Raw genomic sequence first — 21296 nt, forward strand, 5'->3', positions numbered from 1 at the left:
TTTAAGGGATGAAGAGATGTAAGGAATGTAGGGATGAAAAGAATATAGGGATGAAAGGAATATAGGGATGAAAAGAATGTAGGGATGTAAGGGATAAAGCGATGTAAGAAATGTAGGGATAAAAAGAATGTAGGGATGAAAAGAATGTGGGGATGTAAGGGATGAAGCGGCATAATTAATGTAGGGATGTAAGGGATGAAGAGATGTAAGAAATGTAGGGATAAAAAGAATGCAGGGATGAAAAGATTGTAGGGATGAAAAGAATGTGGGGATGTAAGAGATGAAGAGATGAAGAGGTGAAGAATGCAGCGAGGTGACATTACCGGCAAAAATGGGCTTATCTAGGAATAATTTATGAATTGGATAATATAAGGATAATATAAGGACCAGACTACCATTCTTTGGAGCCTCCTGAACACGTCACTGAGTACACATATAACATTTTTCTGCCTTGTTTTCGAGCATGCGTACAACGTCTCAGAGTCACTCACAGACATGTTTCCGCGTTATTAAAAGGAAGGATGAAACAAAGTATTTTGTGTTATAACATCGTTTTATTAGATTTAAATTGAAATCGGTTATAAATTATGGTGATGAGTTTGAGTACTAGGACTAGGACAAATGGTTCGCGCTGCTTTGCTCTGTATACTCAATTTCATATTGCATATAGTTGGTGAAGAATAATCATCAGTTGAAACCTCTCCCTTTTTCTCTTACATATGTATACACAATCAATGATGTGTTCTTTAGCCTTTCTTTTTCTATGATAAATGTACACGCATTTCTTTTTCCCTTTCACTGTTTCTGATTTTGTATTAACACAATGGTAATTAACGTCAGTTCAATGACAAAACATGCATCAAACTCCAGCACGCATGAATATTTTCCACTCAATATAGTTTTAATAGCATAAAATATATGTAAGAAGAGTTACAATTTCATAGTTTGAAAAACTGCATTCGATTACCACTTTGTGACATCTGCGCATATGCACTGCGCAGACACGTGACCAAGAGTCTATTTAAATGAAACGCGGTACGCGCACGCGTCACTGGAGTTCGGTGCATTATACGACAGATAAGAAATAAACGAACCAGTCCTGGGGACAGTGTTCCGGTACCTCCTTATCGCGAATCGAAAGACACACAATTGCAAGGGGTTATCGACGATTTTGTCGATCCTCTAAGTTGCCAGCAACTCTTTAATACCGACACCAGAACTCCGTCCAAGGTACAATGTCCGTGATAGGTTGGTTGTTTCTATAGTTTCTTGCAGACACAGTTAATAAGCGATACGAATCTACTATTTTTCTTATATATCATTCCTATTATGATATGGTATCTTTATTTTTAAACAATGAGTTAATAGCTGGTTGAAAAATAACAATTTATTTTAAACAATTGAACAAATAATTTAAGGAAAGATTTTATCTAATTTTTCAGGTAAAAATAAATGCATCGTGAATAATAATAGAACACAATAGAGTATCGCACATTGTTTCATAATAAAATTAACGTTCGTGATCGCTTATTGACCTCGTGCCGCTTAAAATTGTTCCACGACCGCATACTCAATCCTAGCATACCATTTATTAAAATGGTCTCGCTACAAGAAACATTCGAACTAGTAATTGAGACTAAGGAACCCTTCTCCTCGACTCTGATGCTGATCGATTAAATCTGAATTCGAATTGAACGTGATAAATCGAATCAGTTTGAAAGGATCGCATTTCGTTTTGAAGATCGTTTCCGATTTTGTTCCAATTCGACTCGCGCGCAGCATTCTCGATATATCGCGATCGAGATATCGAGGACTTCGCTTGAATTGGAACGCGGTTTCGAATACACATGTCTGCTATCTATATGTATAGTTTACTTGAAGCAAAATTTACAGAAGAAACGTTTGCACTTTGCATCGTTCTTTCATCACTAATTTTCCTTTGCATCAATTTCTTCTAATCTCTTTCATTAGAGCCCATGACGAATCTAACCACACGCGAATGAAAAGAATAAGAAAAAGAGATTTAAAAAATGGAATCGAATCTATGTCATCTTTGATCGAACGCAGTTTATTATTCGTTGCTCGCGTTTTAGACACGCGTTGCAAAAGGCGCCTTTGTAGCTCTCGAATCGATCTAAAGCTCGATCGCAATAGCGCGAAAATTCAAACACGCGTTCCTTTATATCACTTCTGCGAAGTTAAAATGCTGATGGATCGTTCAATCGTTTATTCATTCTTTGCGTCAACGAATCAAAATGTGGTGGCGTCGAAACGTGAGTTCACCTTTTGCCTTTCGTTCAAAATTTAACACTCTATACATATGCGTATGTGTGTGTATGTATGTATCGTGTGTGTATCACATCGCCATTCAACAATTTACACAGCCAGCGACGCCATTTATTTACACTTTCCGTCCAACCATATCCGATGATCCATTACCAACGTGGTTGATCATTCATTTTTTTCATTCTAAACACCAGCACGAGGAAGAATTACGTTACAATAAAAATTTCTTTCACGATCAACAGCTCTCTCTCTCTCTCTTGGCATTATCTCGTTCGTCTTTCTTTTTCTAGCCTTCTTTAACATTTACAATAAATTACGAAGCGAACATCTCGAGTATGCAATAGCGCGTTTTTAGTCACTAATAAACTGTTGTGTAACAGCCGTGCACGATTCGAACTTGTAGAACGATATACAGGGAAGTGTGCCGCAACTTTTACAGTCAACGATACAGCACGCGATATCTCGCGCGATGACAAAATTAATTTCGATAAAATTTCAACAATTTTCTTCTCCTTACAAGATCAAATTGTGCCGGCAGAATGGTAACATTTGCTTTGAGCAAAGATTCGTCCGCGTTGTTGAATTCGAACGTGTTCTTCCTACTGGAAGTGTCCTCGTTCGAATTCCCGCGGTACGATCGCTTTCGAGGTTCGAAGATACACGGTTTTATTCGAAAATAAATACCCGTGCTCGACGAACATCGGTAACATTCAAGAGCCAAGTTTCCCTTAAAAGCCTTTCTCCAGGAAATCGCTTTGGACGTCGAATCGAATAGCCGATTTCCACGGACGAGAATCTCTGCTTGAAACGGACCATTTTCTTTTTTTCTTTCGATATTGAAAATCAAAAGTCTTGGATTCGTTTGATCAATTTGTGATTTATTTACAAGTTAAATAAGCTGAACCATTCAACGATAAATTGTCAGGTTGGAAAACGAGATCGATTATTCGATTCAAGTCGGACTCGCGAATATCCGAGCACACACGCACATGCACGCCTCAAAAGTAACAGGAAACGGGGACAACGAAGGGTTGATAACATTGATAACAGGATTTGGTGCTTCTTCTTATTCTCTTCTCTCGGCACCAATCGTCTCGATTAACCCTTTCGTCACGAATAATCAATTTCAATAAAGTAAGAATAAGAGTACGCGTGAAAATGTAAGACGAACAAATTGTTTCTTCTGATTATTGCACGTTAGTCGTGGCGAAAGAGTTGTATCGATCACATTTATCATTCCAACGTTTCCCAAATTCTGTAGAAATATGAAATGTACAATTTGTTTAAAAAAAAATGCAACCTGAAGAATTTGGAAAACGCTGTCCTATTTAATTTAACACAGTTTCGCTAGAATTTCATTTCTAATTATCATCAACACTTTGATTGCCATTTTACTCGTATCTCATTTAGCGAATTACAACTAATTTTATTAGATACTTGAAAGATTTACGGTTTTGGCCTCGCACTCAAAGTGTCAATTAAAAATCGAAGGATTTTTCTCAATTTTCATTTCTAATTATCTAATTATCGTGCGAACGTTCCTTCCAGATAGAATCACGATCGTCGTAATGCTTTAGAAAAATGAAAAACCCGAAGGAAGAAACCTTTGCACGATTTATCGTTCTTTTTTGTCGCGAAACGAAGTCAGCTCGTTATTGGCAACGTGATTAATTAATTAATCAATTAAAAAAAAAAAGAGAAAAGTCTATTTGGGGTCCCTTTTTTAAGATCGACATCGAGCAAGAAGAAATCGAAGAAGCGAAGGACGTAGAGTAAAATAGAGAATAACAAAAAGTGAAGTATAGTAATTGAAAGACTTGAATAAGAAATAGAAGAAATGTGATCGAAGATGAGGATCGACAATGACGACTACGACGATGACAACGACGATGCTGACGATAATAATATTAATAGTAATAATACAATATAATATAATAATGATAATAATAATAATCCTTATCGTTACACCAATGACGATTATTTAACGATTATCGGTAAAATCAAAGTCTGATAACGCTATATATATATGTATATATGTATAACGATTTTCATTTTTTTTTTTTTTCTTTAATGGGTAATATTACTGCGAAAGAACTTGTATCCGCTACCAGGACAACAGGTATAATACTATCAGTTAATTAATATCATTTCATACAATAATAATAATAGGGTAATAATTCTGTTAGTGCTAAGTGTATCGTTATATCCATATACAGGGTGTACCATTCCTCGAATATCTACCAAACTATTTATAATATAAAAAAATATTTCACAGTTGTATGAATTATACTCAGATAAAAGTAATTAACTCCGGTTCATAAACTTTTGATAATTTCCTACTTTTTATTTTGTAGACTTAAATTAATTTTACAAACGAGGAGCTCGTATAATTTTCAGAATCCTTAAACTCTCCTCTGAAATATTTTTGATATTATCAACAGTTCAGTGGGTATTCAAAGGGAACTGATTGAAATGAGACACCCTCTATATACTTATGTATATCTCGTACAATTCATGTATATATATACAGTACGCAGTCTAAAAAATCTGATGAAAATTGGTATGTCGAAGGGATGACGACAAAGTGTGTCTATGAGTGTGTGTGTGTAGAATTGGTGACGATGAAATATGCAACGCGTGTCCATGTGTCTCATACGTGTGCATATGCAGTGTACAGTACCGAGCATGGTAGGCTTCTCTGGGAAAAAGAGATCTCATGGACTCCCATCATTGGCGTACAAACGTTTAGATGGAAGAATTTCAGATTAAAAATCATTTACATTTTAATATTAATATAATCGAAATTAAAATTTTGTAATGCTATTATTTCCATGGAAATCTACTTTGCACGATGCTGTACATAGATACACACACATATACCTATACATAGATGAACACACACATTATGTACATATGTATGAACATGATTCGAGTTATATATTAACTTTTTTCCTCCCGTTTGTTCCTCTCTTTTGCACTCAATCTACATACATGATTATTACACTCAATTTCATTTTTTTTTTTTTAATGGTAGGTACTATTCTGGGGATCCACGGCGGCAATGGTTAATAGACACTGGCGTAACTAGGATTTTCTAAGGTCCCAGATATTTTTATTTCATAAAATTGTAATTTGACTAATTTTTACATAAAGTAATTTTTAAATATTTTTGCAATTCGCAATAGTATTTTATTTGGAAATTTGAATTTTCTTTTAATTACTTCTCTATCTAGTTACGCCAATATTAGTGGAACACTTTTTGGCATTTTTCTTTTCTTCTCGTTAGTCCCGTGGTTTCTCTCTCTCTCGCACACCCACATACACACAATCATACTCTCATTTTCTTCTTTTAATCAAGAAACACACCCTTCTAACCGAACGATCTTCTTCTTGCACCCTCGTTCTCTGTCTCCGTAAATCGTGAACGTGTGCCTTAGAAAAGGGTTAAACGAACTAAAGTGTAGAGTAAAGAACTGATCGATTCGTTCCCTGTGAACTAAACATTCTACGTTTTTAGAGAAGAAATTCTTCTATCAACCCTTTTAAAGCCTGTATAATGAAAAACGACCCCTTTCAATCAGTCTCTCGGCGAATTCCTTAAGCTCTTCATTACATTCGCAGCCCTCTTCGCGTCTCCTTCCCTTTAAAATCGAGCCTGTGTGTCTCTGTGTAACGCGTACGCATTCGCATCCCTTGAATTCGACTTGGCACAAACAACAGAGTTTTTCTTTAAAAAAAAGGCACTATTTTTGTAAAGCGAAACAGTCACATCTCGTTCGTTCAAGATCAAATCTTACGTAAACGTTCCTCGAGTTTCGTTATATCACATTCCTAAAGCGATTATTCGATCGTGAACAGATCTTCGAAAAATGTCTCCTACGAAGAAGAAGGCAGAGTTTGAAGAAACGCGAAGAAACGATCATTGGGAGAGAGTTGTTTGGCTGTGTTAATTTCATTCTGCGAGCCTCTTCGGGGTGAGAATTGTTGCAAGAGCGCAACTAGCGATAGGGTATTCGAAATATCATTAAACTCTACGAGCATTGGAATTCTCGGGATTGTTCAAGAAAATTTTTCAACACTTTGACACTAACATTTCGAATCTTTTCGTCTCGCAGCGGTGCTAATGGTATCTGTCTCGACTAACATGTATCAAAAACGTTCTCAGTCTTATAAATTGTATTTCAGTGCGAAAAAGCGTGAAAAAGTATGTGTGTGTGTATGTGTGTGTGTAGAAACTTCGAGGCTATCCTCGAAGATGACGAAAATGTTCACTACAAAACGTGCGCTCGCTGTTCGTTCGAACTCTACGATCGATCTTGAAAATCTATCTCGGGGAAAAGTATCAATCGCGAGAGTTCGATTCGGATTTCCTGCAAAAATGGTAAGTTTGTAAAACGTATACAAATATGTCGGGGACGCTGTGTACAGTGTATACAATAGGAGTATCAAAATTTGGAAAAAGACGCGTGTCGTAAAACGGTGATATTTATCAGTTTTTCATCGTCGCTGGCGGATGCGTCGAAGGTGAAATTGAAACGAAAGTATAGACTGTCATCGATATCGTCGCCACCTTCGACACACATCTATCTTCTATAATATGTATAAACCCGTCTGAAAAAAGAGCCGCCGTACTACTGGCAAGTAGAAAAAGCAAACGTCGAGTCGTTCGTCGTCTCGTTCGCAAGCAACAAATATACGTTCTGTAATTACAAAAAAAAGAAATAGCAGACGATTCGTGGGGAAGAAAAGTGTCTCCCTTTATTGCATAGGATTGCAATGTTATTGATTATCCTTTATTCAATTACATATATTTCTATTAGGTCATTTTAGAATGATTTATCATGCCAAGAGTTTATTATATCGACGAAACCTTTATAGAATAATTTTGATAAAACTTTAAGCTTTAAGTATTATTTCGTGGAAATTAGAAAAGACCTAATAGAAAAGGTATAGAGAGACAGTTTCTTTCTCCAAGTAACATGGATAATCATTTATAAACCAGGCATACACCATAAACGTTTAATATCCAAGAACATCTATGTTACATTTGATATAATATGGTGTTCGTTTGAATTGAAACAAGATTGTACAATTCGCTTTCGTTATTTCCTGAACACGATCTGATTCAGAGTATCTTGTAGGTATACTAAAAATGAAAAATGGTCGTTACCTCGTTTTGGCAGTGATATTTTTTCCCACGAATATTAATCGCACGTGTATGAGACAGATTTCCCTTGAGAAGGAAAGAGGATAACTCTCAACGATGATCGACGTTGAACGACTTTCTTTAATTTACTCTTCGTTTCTTTCTCTTAACTGTGCGCTGTTCGTCACTTTCATACTCTCTTTCATCAATCATTCTTCCCTGTTCTTTCGTAACAACATTTTCCATGACTTTCCAACACCAGAGCTGTTCGAGAGATGCCTTGAACGTTCGAGGCATTCGCGAACAGTCAGGTGGCTTTGAAACGTTTAAGTAGAAAAAAGAAAGCATTAGAAAAATGAATAAATCGTTCGAGACATTGACACAGCCAAATCTTTGTTTAAACATCTCCGATACGTAGCCACGGTCTTCGTATTCGTTTTATTTTTCTCCTCGACCCCCCTTAAAACCTACTATTTTTTTTTTTTTGTAATTGCGGAACAATTCGTTCTTTAATCAATTTCTAACCCCTTCGCCCTCGTTCGACACCGAACCCACTTCTGAACACTTGGTGGATATTGCGATGTGCGTGTACCGGACGAATCCCGTCGCGTGTCTTTCAAACAACCGGAAGTCGTTCGGTCAGCGTCCAAGTTTCTTCGAAGGAAGTGATGAAAAATTTGAAGAAAAAAAAAATATGTATATAAAACCTCGAAGCGGTTAATTAGGTCACGAAGAGTAAAAAGAAACTTTACGAAAGCTGTCCCAACGAGGATATGCAAAGGGTGATTGGACACGCGACGGTTTCCCCGATTAATTTATTTCTTTTTTTTTTTTTACCTCGAAGGAAAGCTTAGCGAATTAAGCGAGTCGTCCGGTTCTTCGCACAAAATCGAAAACGTTTTGCCCCTTTTGGCCGACTAAAGAAAAGCACACATCGTTCCTCTCGAATCGAGGCTCGTCATCGTCCACGATCCACGGTAACCTAATTATTATTTATACTATATAAACGCGAACATTTCAACTTTTCCGTAACTTCTGGCTGTGTGTATGTGTGTGTTTAGTGTGCGTGTTCTTGCGGAGGATCTGTCCGTTCCCGTATCTCGGATCCATGCTTTTAGACTGTTTGCTTTAGAATTGCTGGCGGATTTATTCAACCCTTTCACTACCGTAGACGTTCGATTAATTTGACTAATCTCCTTTAATTTCCTAAATACAACCTCCATCTTTTTCCTTCGTAACGATTATTGGATTTTTTAGGTGAACTCTCCTGCAGTGAAAGGGTTAATATCGGTAATATCGGTAGAATAATATTAGGTATACCAACGAATCATCCACTATTTTTAGTTCAGTAATTCTAATAAAAGATCTCTGTCAGAAATGCAGATAAAAAAGATTTATTTTTAATAAAATTTATAGATTAGTCTTAAAATTTCATGAACTATTCATTGCTATACCGAATATTCGTTCACGTATGTTGTATCATGTATCGTTTCCCCAATCAGTGCATTTATAATAATTAAAAAAAAAAAAAATAAAAAAATGAGAAAAGAAAAACGTCGCGTGTCTCCTCGATCAGTCCTTAGTTCACATGTACATGCGATAGTAATAATAATAATATTAATAATAATAATAAAAATAATAATAATAATAATGATAATAATAATTATAATAGTTTCATATATATATAATATTTGTATGTATATATATATAAAATTTCTATGTACACAAGGTAGCCAATGAATTATTACACCGCTCGTTAAATGTTTCATTTGGATCCCCAATTTCGTAACAATATCGAGCTCCTAGAAAAGAAAAAAAGAGAAGAAAAAAAGACACATCACATAGATACGAGTCAGTGGCCAACAAATTCTAATGGGGGTCGGCTAATCGAAGCCCGATTTCCCATAAAGCAAGTCAGCATAAACGCATACCTATTCGTAACACCGCTCGCGCGTGTTACATCGAACCCCATCAGTCGCAATATTAAATTATGTATAAAAAGAATTCATTCACGTGCGACCAGTGAAGAATTTCTTTGTTTAATTGTCCTAGAAACCTATCTCCATTATTTTCACACCGTACACGTGTCTCATCTCATCCCCTTGTTCCTTGCTTTCTTTTTTTCTACACGGTAGAATATCGAAATTGGCAGGCATATATATAATATTATATATGTATATATATGTATATATGAACGGTTGGTTTGTTTCCTTATCTCGCTCGATAATCACTTACAGTTTTACAGCGCTCGATAATAAAAAGTACTAAGTGGTAGAGTAGTTAATTAATGAATAGATAGCAGCAGCATCACCTTAAACACCTAAGGCGGATTATCTTAAAAACGGGTAGCGTAAATTGTTCTGCGGTAATAAAAAGTAAAAATGAAACGTGGATAGTCGCTAAACGATTATTAAAAAGTTTCTTCGCGATTTTACAATACGTCTTTCCTAAACCTACTCGGGTCACGTTTGGAGGGGGGGGAGGGAGGATGTATTCTTCTTTCTCTATTCCCCCTTTCATATACATATTTTTTTGTCATTTTTTTTTTTCTTCTTTTTTTTCTCGTACTCTTCTCATTTCTTTGTATTTCGCGCGTAAGAAATGTATCGTCGTCCGTACAAATGTGTTTGTTTTTTTATTCAGTCGGTTTCGCGGCGTCCCGACGCCGCATCGATTTTTCCAAAAAAGAAAAAGACGCTCTCTCTCATTCTCGCAAGTTGTGGTAGCATTCATTCTCGTCTCGTTCGCTCTGTTCCTTTTTTTCTCTCTCGCTACTATTATACCCTTGTTGCCGCAAGAAATTAAAACAAAGAAGATGTCTCATTCTCTCCCCGTTCATTTTTCATTCTCCCTGTTTCTCGTACTTCGTTTTTAGCGTTGATACATATATTCGTATATATAAAGTCTCTACTTGATACAATCTTATTATTATATAATAGTCTTCGCCAAAGTCTCTCGATGGCGTGTCCGCCTGTCTCCCGATCGCGGGACCATTCCCGTCGAACATTCCGAATACAAAAGATGAGAAATTAAACACTCCTTGTTTAACCCTTCGTTTCGTTAGGTCGCTGGTTCCCTGTTCTATCTGAGGTATATTAATATATACATATACGTACTATTCTGCGAGATGAGTGTACAGTTAAGAAAAATATCTGCTAATCGTTCGTTAATTAAAAATAGCGGTGACCGGATAATGGAGCTGAAAAATTGACTCTTAATTATATCGAATCCTTCCGTCTGGAGTTAAATCAGACTTCTATTGATCCTACATTAGGCATAATCACAATTTAATGACGATGGTACACTCGCAATCAAATCAGAAAAATGGAGAATTTCTCGGGGTAAATAGGGATGTTCCGGGTCTCACCCTTCCCCATAGGCATCCCCGGGGAGATTGACAATGTAGGAATGGAGGGCTCATCAACGTCATTGCGGGAAAATTTGAATTGATATTTATTTATTATTCATATACTAAATTTGATGAAATTTAGTAACGAACTTAAATTAATATTAATATCGTCAAAATGATAACTCTGAAAATTCCTTGTTATATCACCCGATCTGATCGCGAGTGTACCTCATATATATTTTTGAAATTCAAATTGGCAAGACTCTATTCTACAAAATGACCGAAATTTAAATGAAAAATAATAATTTCTCAAGCTAAACTTTAGTCAGTATGCTTACTGTAGGATAACTCTGAACTTTCCAATGGTAATCCAATTAAGATGCATCTTTCCATCGCCATTTCCGGTAGTCTCGTTCGTTAAAAGCGGAACGTGATCCCCTGGAAAAATAAAGCTTTCGCGTCGCGATTTCTGTTGTCGTGGCCGTCTCGAAACGAAGGGTCAAGGAAGCCTTCGACGCGTATTTTCCGTTAGCGCAACCTGGGCTAACCGTCGATGTCCGTCGATTAATCGATCAGCCGATAAAGTCCATGACGATGGGCCGTCAGGTGGTTCACTTCGGCACGCGGTAATAACGCAACACCAGGTAGCCGAGTGTACGGAAAATCACGAGAAACGCCAGGAGAACGGCCGTGTTCGCCCACAATGGAAGACCGGAACCCCTGGCGCCATTTTGGCTCTCCAGAATCGCGGACACTGGTATCGTCGTCGCGTTTCTGCATTCGGGGAATTTGCTTGGTTGTGAGCATCTGGAACACAAAAGCGATTCTCCGCGATCAAACACGTTTGATAAAAAAAATGCCACGGAATCGGCTCAGAGGACCCAACTATCGGTACGTTTAACGGGAATGGAAATAATTGGATAATTTACAAAACTGTAGAATTAAATGACAGAGTTACCGCGCTGCATAATTTTAGACCGAATTTTTGCAAAAACCCGTGCCGCTCAACGCTATTTAAAATTTACATTCGTGTCGTATATTGAAAAGAGACCGCCAGATTAAAACCATTATCCATCCCTCTCGTCCTTTTCACTTCGTCCGGAGAGATCGATTGAAAACTAACTCGATTATCGCGTAACCAGGATGAGACGCGAGTCGGGAAACACGTTATTCCTAAAGTGCGAAGTCTGAAGCGGTTAGGTCTGGGAATTGAATGATGTATGCGCCGTGTCGCGGTTCGGATACGTTCATTATTTACACCTGACGTACCTTTAACTTGATTAAAGCGGCCCGATCGGGGACAGGTAGCGGAGGATCGATCGTCTTTGGAAATGATTCTCGATAAACGTTTTTCTAAGGTATAAACGTGCACTTACGTGATCGGTTCGCCGACGCCGAATTCCAGGATCTGCATGTTCTGGTAGGCGTAGTGCACCATGCTCGTGTATCTGGCCCACGCCAACCACGGTGGTACCGCGGTCGCTAAATACCCGCCCAGCAATTGCGTGGCGAGCGTGTAAAGCGCCGAAGCGGTTATGCTCACCTGTAGGTCCAAACAGCACGCACCGACGAAGAAGCCCACGCTCTGCGAATCAAACATCGATCCGTTAGAAGTGTCCCTAATTCGTCGATCATTATCATCCGGGATTTACGCGACACCGATTCGTTCGAAACGATTGAAATTCGCGTAAAAGAGCACCGCAAAATCGTGGCGACCGATTCGATCGTGATATTACACCGCGGTGTATTGTGAAACACGAGAGTTACTCATTTCCGTCAATAGGTAGGTGGTTTTGAAAGTAAATCGTGACCGCCTTTCATGCTACAATGACTTAGAGTATTGACCGTAGGTGGACAGTGTCGAGAAGTAAGGGCAGGGAGGAAAGAAAGAAAAAAAAAAAGGAAACCGCGAAATGCTTGCCGTTTCGAGCGATGAAAAATAAACGAACGTATACTCTGTCCAATGTAAGAATAACCACGTTTCGCGCATGGGTTGAATGACAGGAGGCGCAACGACGCCCCACTTAACAGCATACGTTCTTCTCTTTTTTCATACGCGGTGACAATTAATTCCTTATACACCGATATCGCCCCCAATTTGGGCGGTACCGTTATCAGTAGGAGACCAATCGTATGCGCCAGATCTGTAGGTAATGGTGAGGGATGCGCAGATCGGTCGAAAACTGAGAATATTCTTACGTTGGACAGAGTATAGCCGATAGCGTTACGGCTAGTTTATCCCGATGATTTTTTCCTACCTGTGCAACGATCGTGTTGAGCAGCAGGAACGCCAACAGGGTGACGAAAACAGCCGGACTGTGGAAGCCCAACATGGGGTAACTAATGATATGGTAAACTGCGGGCAGCGTAATCGTAAGCGGCAACTCGCCGACCATTTTCGCCAGGTAATAGGCCGAGAGCCGATACGACCCTGACAATCGCTCCTTGTTGATAACCTCGCGTTCTGGAGGAACTGAAACAAACATTTTCCACCTCTGAGCATCCCTTATTCTTCGAAATGTCGAACACGATCGGGGTCGAATAGAATTTGTCGAGGCAACCTTGAGCGATAAAAAGATACGACGATCGGTAACAGTGTTACAAAGGAACGAAGACCAGGAAGGGAAAGGAGAATCAAGGAGGATGATAAAATTGCTTTTACGGCTCTGACCCTTTCTCGGGTTCGCTTTTAAAACGTCTCCTCCGAGCTGTTTCACTTTCTAGCCAGGATAAGAGACGAGCAATGTAAAACACTCGCGACTAGGCCGTGAACAAGTCTATGGCTAAGTTTATACCTCTCTTAAAATAGTAGAGTACCTATTAAACTTTTTCATTTTATCGTTTACTACCCTTTGTTCGCGACGATTTGTCACCTTTTGTTCAACCGGTGGCACGAGTTTCATCTTTTTACTACGAGCGCAAGATTGCATTCGTTTCAATGAAATTTTCTATATTTCGATTTATTTTTTTCTATAAGCAATTCCGCCGCGCGGATTCGTTGTCGAAAATTTCGTCGCACTCGTTTTGCACGGTACAGAGTCGACAAAAGGGCCTCCAATTACCCGGTCCGGATAGTGGGTCACGGCGCGACCTACATATACTAACGTTCTTGATTGACCGTTCCTCTGGTCCTTTGCAAATCTTTGCAATAAAAAAAAACGATCTTAGCTGAATGGCCGATTCAGCGCGTCACGTCGTCGTCGCTCAATTAACCAATCTACCTCATCTGACTCTGTTCGCGTTGCGCAATCCTCTCTCGAATACCTGAGAACTTTTCGCGCGACAGCTTTTATTCCATTCTTCTATACTCCAAGCAGCATTCTTACGAGCTCACTGTATCTTTAGTTAAGTAAGTTTTAGGGGAAGATTTTTAATTATGCATCAGGGATACTCACAGGGATTGGCTGGGACTTAAATTTTTACTAAGAAATTTGATTTAGCGGAGAGGATGGGGTCCTAATTTAATTTTCATTTAATTTATTTAGGATACACGGGTGGGTACCCTTTACATTTTATGAAGGTGTGATAAAGACAAAAAGAAATTAAAAATTAGAAGAGTGAGTTCGTCTAAGGGATAGTGAGAAGTTGTCGAGTTAAATTTAAATTTAATTTGAAGTCCGAAATCCCTGCCTTCGAATTCCTATGGCTCGACTAGCTGCTCCACCTTTCTCGTCTAAAGAATACTTACAACTGGAGAGTGTACTGAAGTGTGCGAACAGCATCCAATACGTGGTGCTGAAGAACATCCAGCCTTGAATGTCGTGAAGAGCTGCTTCGGTTCTGGGAAGCCTGAGCCACAGCAGTCCAGCGAGTAAACCTAGGGCTATCGTTTGCAGCCAATTCAGACGGGACAGCATTCGTGGCCGTGCCTCTTGAAAGTTTCTTTCTGATAATACCTGCGAACCGATACACAAATCCATCGTTTATTAATTATTATTAAATAATCCTTTATCCTGTTTCTCTTCTGGACCTTAAAAAAGTGTCTCCTTCTTTGCTATTCTTTGGCCTAACTTGGCTTCGCTTCGATGATCTTCAAACATCGACAGAATCTAAATGGCTTAGATCGTTGACAAATTATTTTTTAAAACTTGTACGAAGCTTCGAGTAAGTTTCATGCGACGATGATAAAGAGCTGGTATCGTGATAAATTGTGTACAAAAAATAGACTGACAGAGAGTGCTGGTTATTAATCACACATGTTCATAACGATACAAATGCTGAGCGACAATGTCACAATGCAAGGTTGCTCGGTACACCTCTTTGGTGCAGCTCAATTATATCAACGGCCGTGAGGAAATAGAACGCAAAAGTTTCACAATGCTGCTTTCGAAGGCCTCTTTAAATTACAACTATATAACAGAGACATTCAACCGTGCAACGAAGAGGAACTTTGTATCGTTGATCACTCAATTATCTGTGCGATCTGATATCGATTCGTTTCTTATCCCGAGATGTGATCAGAGGCGAATTGAGAAAAATTGGGAAGTTGGAGAAAATTGATAGGGATTTGAGGCGTGATTAATTAAAATTAGGGCCCGTTGCTTCGCACCTGGACAGTGCAATATTTCGAGAATTCCTTTTTAAGAAATCTTCGAATCACAGATGACTGGAAGAAAAATATAAAATTAATTTCCATCGAATCAGGTGTCGCAAAGACATTTTTCAGTCGACGTAGATTAAGGAAAAGGGTGAAACTTTCTCTGTTTCTCGGAGAATCAAACGCGATTTGACGAAGAAGAATTTCTAGATGGAGTAAAAGTGATGCAAGTGACGAGATGCGTTCCTGTACAAAGAGCATCATCGCAAACGGGCATGCTGGTCGCGGTAATTATCCGGATATGGCGAATCGTGTAAACGCGACCTAGTTCTCCTTTGTGCACGCTCGATTCTCTTTTTCTCCGACCACTATTATTTCTCTCGCTTCGAATCCAATAAACAATAATTCAACGTTGGATTTCTATAATTCCATAGATCATAATTTTTTGTCTAGAATAGAAAATCTGAATTATAGAAGGTAAAGTTCATCAACTGGGGTTAACGTAGACGAAGACAGGAAACGGAGGTTTACTTCCTGCATCCGAGCCCGTTTAATTTTTTATGGGAGGAAATTGTAGCAGTTCCTCCTTTGCAAACCGGAGGAAATTATTCTATCAAATTTTCAACAGCCGGAAAATTACTTTATTCGACCGTGTGAAAAATTACCTTCAGCCCTGTTTATACTTCTTCAAATTAATTTGCCGAATTGTAATACAGTAAAATGTTCCGTTTGGAAATTCGAGTGTTTTTTTGTCATTAAAAATATGTATTTAAAAATTTTTTGCGGAATCGAGACCTTCGGCATTGCATCTAACGAGGTTTTTTATTATGGATCAGAATGATCTAGGATTAATTAACAAGTATCCGTCTTCCGAGGTTTAACGAGAGCATTACACTTGAATCCTGATGTCATTCTAATTACCCTAAGCTATTATCTAGCTCGAATACCAGAACACTCATCTAAATTTTCATATTACCACTGCATGCTCTATTAATCGCGTCTAGTCGCGCAATCGAACTTTTCGATCTCTCCTTCGTCGTTCGATGGAAATACGAAACGGTGACAACGAGCTGTGTGAAATCACGCGTTGCTTAGATATATATGGTTATATATTGTAATCATTAATTCCTGGTATTTTAGCAATTTATTTAAGTTAACATCTGGATCTAGTTCGAGCTAGTTCGAACGGTAGATAATCCGAACGATAATTTATATAGTGACACCGCTCGTTTCATTCATTATTTATTGGAATAATTAATACTGAATTGAGATCTCCTTTGCTTTCAGATGGTTTAGATAGCTGATTTCGAAACATGGAAAGCCTGATACGATTTCATGACATAAAAGTATCGTGAAACTGTAATTATTATACATCATTTTAAAGCTTAAACTTTGAGGAAAATGATCGTATAAAGGTTTCATTAATATTCTTCATACAACATGGCTGATTCTTTATTAGACGAAGCAGTGATTGAACCGGCTTATTGTTTACTCCAATGAGGGATCATTTAATCATTTTTATTAAAGTTTAAGCTTTAAATTGCTAGAATTTTGTAACAACTTAATATTTTATTACGTTGTTTGATAACTATTTCTCATTACTGATCAATTGTTTAAATTGTAATTCCGTATCGTTGGGTATCTATTAGTCAGATCACTTCGTCGCCGTGAATCTCAATTAAGAAAATTACCTACGTGTCTGGTGTCACGAGCTCCAAACGCTCTGGAACGATGGAGAAAGAAGGTATCGTTAAAGGAACGAAATGAACCGGACTCGGTTCCGTTATTTCTCCAGAAGAAGTGACGTCAGTTTAGCAATTGAAAACAGAATCGTCACGAGATCGTTCGGCTCGATGCTCCGGTTCCCGATCACTTTCTGATTTCACCTCTCGGGATGTTGTGCATCGATTTTCGGGGAAAATACATCACTTCGTTCAACCTTCTTCTTTTTTCTCATTCAATTTCATCCAGTTTGAAAAAAATGGAAATTGACCATTTCGAAAATGGCAAAATGGTACTTACTTTGAATTGCGACCAGAAACTGGTGGGCCACTGCCAGGAATAGTCCTCGTCCGCCGAACTGGCACTGCTGCTGGCATGGCTTTGTGTGTCCAACCACAGTGTACGACCTTCGTCTTCTTTCACTGTAATTCAAGAAAATTTCCGAGGATTCGAGGGATGTCTAATCGAGAGAAAGTTCGATTACACGCGAAGCCACGAGGAAGGAAGAGAGAGAAAAAAAAAAAATCATCCCCTTCGGGTCGACACACTTCTGAACGGTGAAAAACATCTCCATTTATAAAGCTTTAATCAAACAGCGCCAGAGGAAATATTCGTGCAACGAGATACGCGTTATTAGCTGATTACCGGCTAACAATGATTCGCATTCATCGGCGAACGCGAACACGTGTTTAATAGGCGATCGGTGACACTAAATTTATTATTACTAGTGTTATTCAATTCCTATCGAGCTCCGACACGTTCTCTAGCTCGGTGAAAACGACCGTGTGCAATTTAGAATATTATTCGATTTAATAACAACGAGATTAACCTTTTGAAAAAAAAATGAAATGAAATAAAAAAGAAAAATTTCGTCCTGGAGTACTCGGCAGGCAAATGGTTAACACCGTCGCCTGATAATTATCGAACAAACGAATTTTTCATATTTCTAACGATCTACGTTACAGCGCGTAGCGTAAGTTGAAATAAGTATTACCGTTGTGGCTGATGTGGTGCTCGTGATAATGTATGAGATGGTCGCAGAGCGGATGTTGGCTGGGATTATATTCCGGACGAAGTTCCGGCGGGCAGTCAGGTCCCTGTCTCGCGTTCCGCGCTGCGGTTACGATACGCTCCCGAACCTCCTCTGGACCCTTTATTTGTTCCACTGAAACAATCGCGAAGAATCGCGTGTTTAAAGTACCGACTCGAACATTATTGCATATCGATCGATCCCCGACGAGTTCAAAGCGAAATGAAACGTATCATGAATTCCGTTCGAAAATGTACAGGTAGATTTTGTAAAACGTAAAGGTACCACGGGTGGGTAACTCTAAAATTCATTTGGTAAATAGAAAAAATTGCTGTTAATTTTAATTGCCGTCAATAGCGAAAGACACTAATTGCAGCGACGGCGTCGACACGATGAATAAAGGAGTGTACTCACGTATAAAGTCGGCGGGGTTGTAATGCGGCAGCAAGGTAAGTCCTATCGTGGAGAAAAACCTGCCAACATTCGAGGTGGAGCCGTAATACGCCACCTGGCCACGGCTCAACAGAAGAAGCTTACTGAAGCTGTGAAACATCCTGGAACTGGGTTGATGCACTGTCACCACGATGCTTTTACCCTCTTGTTCAGCGTACTTCTTCAACCGTGAAATCAACGCCTGTGCCGAGTGCGAGTCCAGCCCGCTCGTTGGTTCCTATCGAATAACAAAATTCATTTTAATATTTTCAAAAGGTGAAACAAGTTATTATCATAACCGAAAGAGATCCTTACGTCCAGCAACATCAGCGACGGATTCGTAAGCAACTCGCATGCTATGCTGGTCCTCTTCTTTTCACCGCCAGACAGTCCTCGTTTCGTGTAATCTCCGATAACTGCAATTGAAACACATCAACATTGTTATTTTATTCCGACCATCGATCGATAACCGACAGAAGCGGAATGAATGAAAATTCCCGTTTCATTGCGTTAGGTGGAAAAATTGCCTCGAAATTGAATTACAAAAGCGACGGTGCATTGGAAAAATTCAATCGAACCTCGTTCGATGGTCGGGTTAAATAAAAATTGATTGGTGTCTGGCGAAATTCTCTGTCGCAATGAATAAAATGTTTTCGTTCTTCATTTTTTTTTCTTCTTTTTCTGTGCATCGTTATGTAAAAACCATTCACCGATATAAAATAAACTGCTATCACGGTATGCAATCGCTTTTTCAATTGCCTTTCACTTTTTCGTCAATAATTTCAAAGGAAAGAGGGGTACGGTATTTACGGCGCATATTTTTATTTTTATTAAACATAATTATTATTCAACTTTCCATTCTTTTCCTGCCAGCGACTGAATTTTAACATTCAAAGATGCGTCTAATATTTAATTTGGGTCAATAATGAACTTCGTTACTGGGAAAAACGAACGAGCTACGATCGCGGAAATCGTCAATCAAAATCGTGGCGACGACGACGTCCGGTTAGCGAAAAGCAACGCCGGCTAAAATCGTTTCTTACCGGTGGAAGTCGTAAATCGTTACACGGCTTTCTAGTTTCGCGTTCGTAAACAAATTACCGTGAATTTACGTGGGTGCATCGCACGCGAGACAGGAAAGTAAGACGGACTAGTAAGCTCTGCTCTCGATCCGGGCAGCTTTGATCTTTGAGAAAACGGGATCGTGGAAATCGTAAAAATGATCTATCAACTTTCAAATATCACAGACATGTAAATCACGAAAAGTTTCGAAACAATGTATTAAAACTGTGATCCAGCGAAAGGGTTAGGGAAAGGGTTAAGAATCGAAGGACGAAGAGGAGGATATTTCTACTTACTTGTGTCCTGGCAGCCGGAAAGATCGAGGACCTCGATGATATGATCCACGCACTGCATCTTCTGGGAGTGCGAGAACGTGTCCGGAAGCCTGAGCCTCGCCTGGTACTGGAACCCATGAGAAAAGAAAAGAAAAAAAAAGATCAAGCGAATCCGTAACAAAGGGGACGTCGAAGATGATCGGTATCGTGGTTCGCGGGAAAAAGGGGGTCGCCTTTAACCCGTCGCGTTTAGGCACCGTTTACCGCATTAAACATCAACGTAAGCAAAAGCTGTCGGCGTGGACGTGCACATTTCCGTTTCGTAACATCCAGCCCACTTTGTGTCTATTATTACCATCCGACACGTAGCTACCCTCGGGGTAAGATGTACCGTTTCATTCTTCATCCTGATCGATCAATTACGAATAACGCACCCTAAATCGACCCCCATCAGATTTTTATTACATCCTTTTCTTGTTCCTCTTCGACCATACTTTCTCGGCTTCCCGATTGTTCTCCAGTTACTTGACCTATTTGAAATCTCTTCTTTGAAACCTCGCCGAGGTGTTATTGGTAATTAATTAACAATCTTTTCTTTTCATATAGAACCTTCTTGTATTTGATGTTCGACGTTGTTTGAACATCCTTACACGTGTCCATTGGATTGTGTAGGAGGAGGAGGAGAGAAGAATACACGAATTGCATAATGCAGAAACTGTGAATCTTCCGAGGGAAAGAGGAAGCACGAAACGCCGTGGCGGTGTAACGAGCCACACCTTTGTCAACTCGGCTAGAAACGAGCCACCATCGGTCGTACGCGATTCTGCACGTAGTGCACGGACTTTCCATCATGGTAAAACGCGTTCACGTGCATTCGATAATTCGGGGACACACGCGAGGCGAGGAGAAGCGAGAGAAACGAAAGAAAACGTTTCTTCTTCTTTCATATTAAACGCTTTCAACGTACGAAAATATTTGACCGATTTACTTTCCTCCAATTGTCAGATAAAAGAATTGAATTTTTACCGAAGAAACGACGAAAAGATAATAAGATATCGCTTATTGTTAGTTAATAGTAGAGCCTGGTGTTCTTGGGTGGGCTTTTAAAATTCTATTATACGGCTGATTAATAGTCCCACTTAACCGTTCCAACGAAAGAACGTGCAACCGTATGGAACGAGTGATAATAGCTTTTGACGCAGTTGGTCAACTTAAATCAATGTAAAGCAGCCAATTAAACGGCCCATTGTTTCCCAGCCACCTCTTTGAAATTCCGCTCCAACGAAACCATTAAACGGCTTAATGAGAGGAAATTTCATTACCGTTCGAACGACACGATTTCGTTGCTTTGTTTTACCCGACGAGTAAAGAGTACCCTTATCGATGTTGGAAAAATTTTTCGAATCCTCGTTGGAAGATAAGAAAAATTCTATCGTTCCGTTTGTTTCGGTGGCGCC

General features: G+C 39.1%; 1 protein-coding gene across 2 annotated transcripts in view; it reads right to left on the bottom strand.

The window, feature by feature from the left end:
* Positions 1-534: 534 nt before the first annotated feature.
* Positions 535-21296, bottom strand: part of LOC114878019 (ABC transporter G family member 9) — an 89539-nt gene continuing 68777 nt past the window's right edge. For both annotated transcript variants that reach the window (XM_029191334.2, XM_029191336.2), the window contains 9 exons: positions 19861-19966; positions 18818-18918; positions 18485-18740; positions 18035-18205; positions 17341-17462; positions 14470-14677; positions 13040-13254; positions 12158-12366; positions 535-11588 (listed from right to left, as the gene is read on the bottom strand). In XM_029191334.2, the coding sequence (XP_029047167.1) occupies positions 11393-11588; positions 12158-12366; positions 13040-13254; positions 14470-14677; positions 17341-17462; positions 18035-18205; positions 18485-18740; positions 18818-18918; positions 19861-19966 (1584 nt within the window). In that variant the 3' untranslated portion in view covers positions 535-11392. The remainder of the gene's footprint in view (positions 11589-12157; positions 12367-13039; positions 13255-14469; positions 14678-17340; positions 17463-18034; positions 18206-18484; positions 18741-18817; positions 18919-19860; positions 19967-21296) is intronic.

This window comes from Osmia bicornis, chromosome 12 (assembly GCF_907164935.1).
Source record: "Osmia bicornis bicornis chromosome 12, iOsmBic2.1, whole genome shotgun sequence".
NCBI lineage: Eukaryota > Metazoa > Arthropoda > Insecta > Hymenoptera > Megachilidae > Osmia > Osmia bicornis.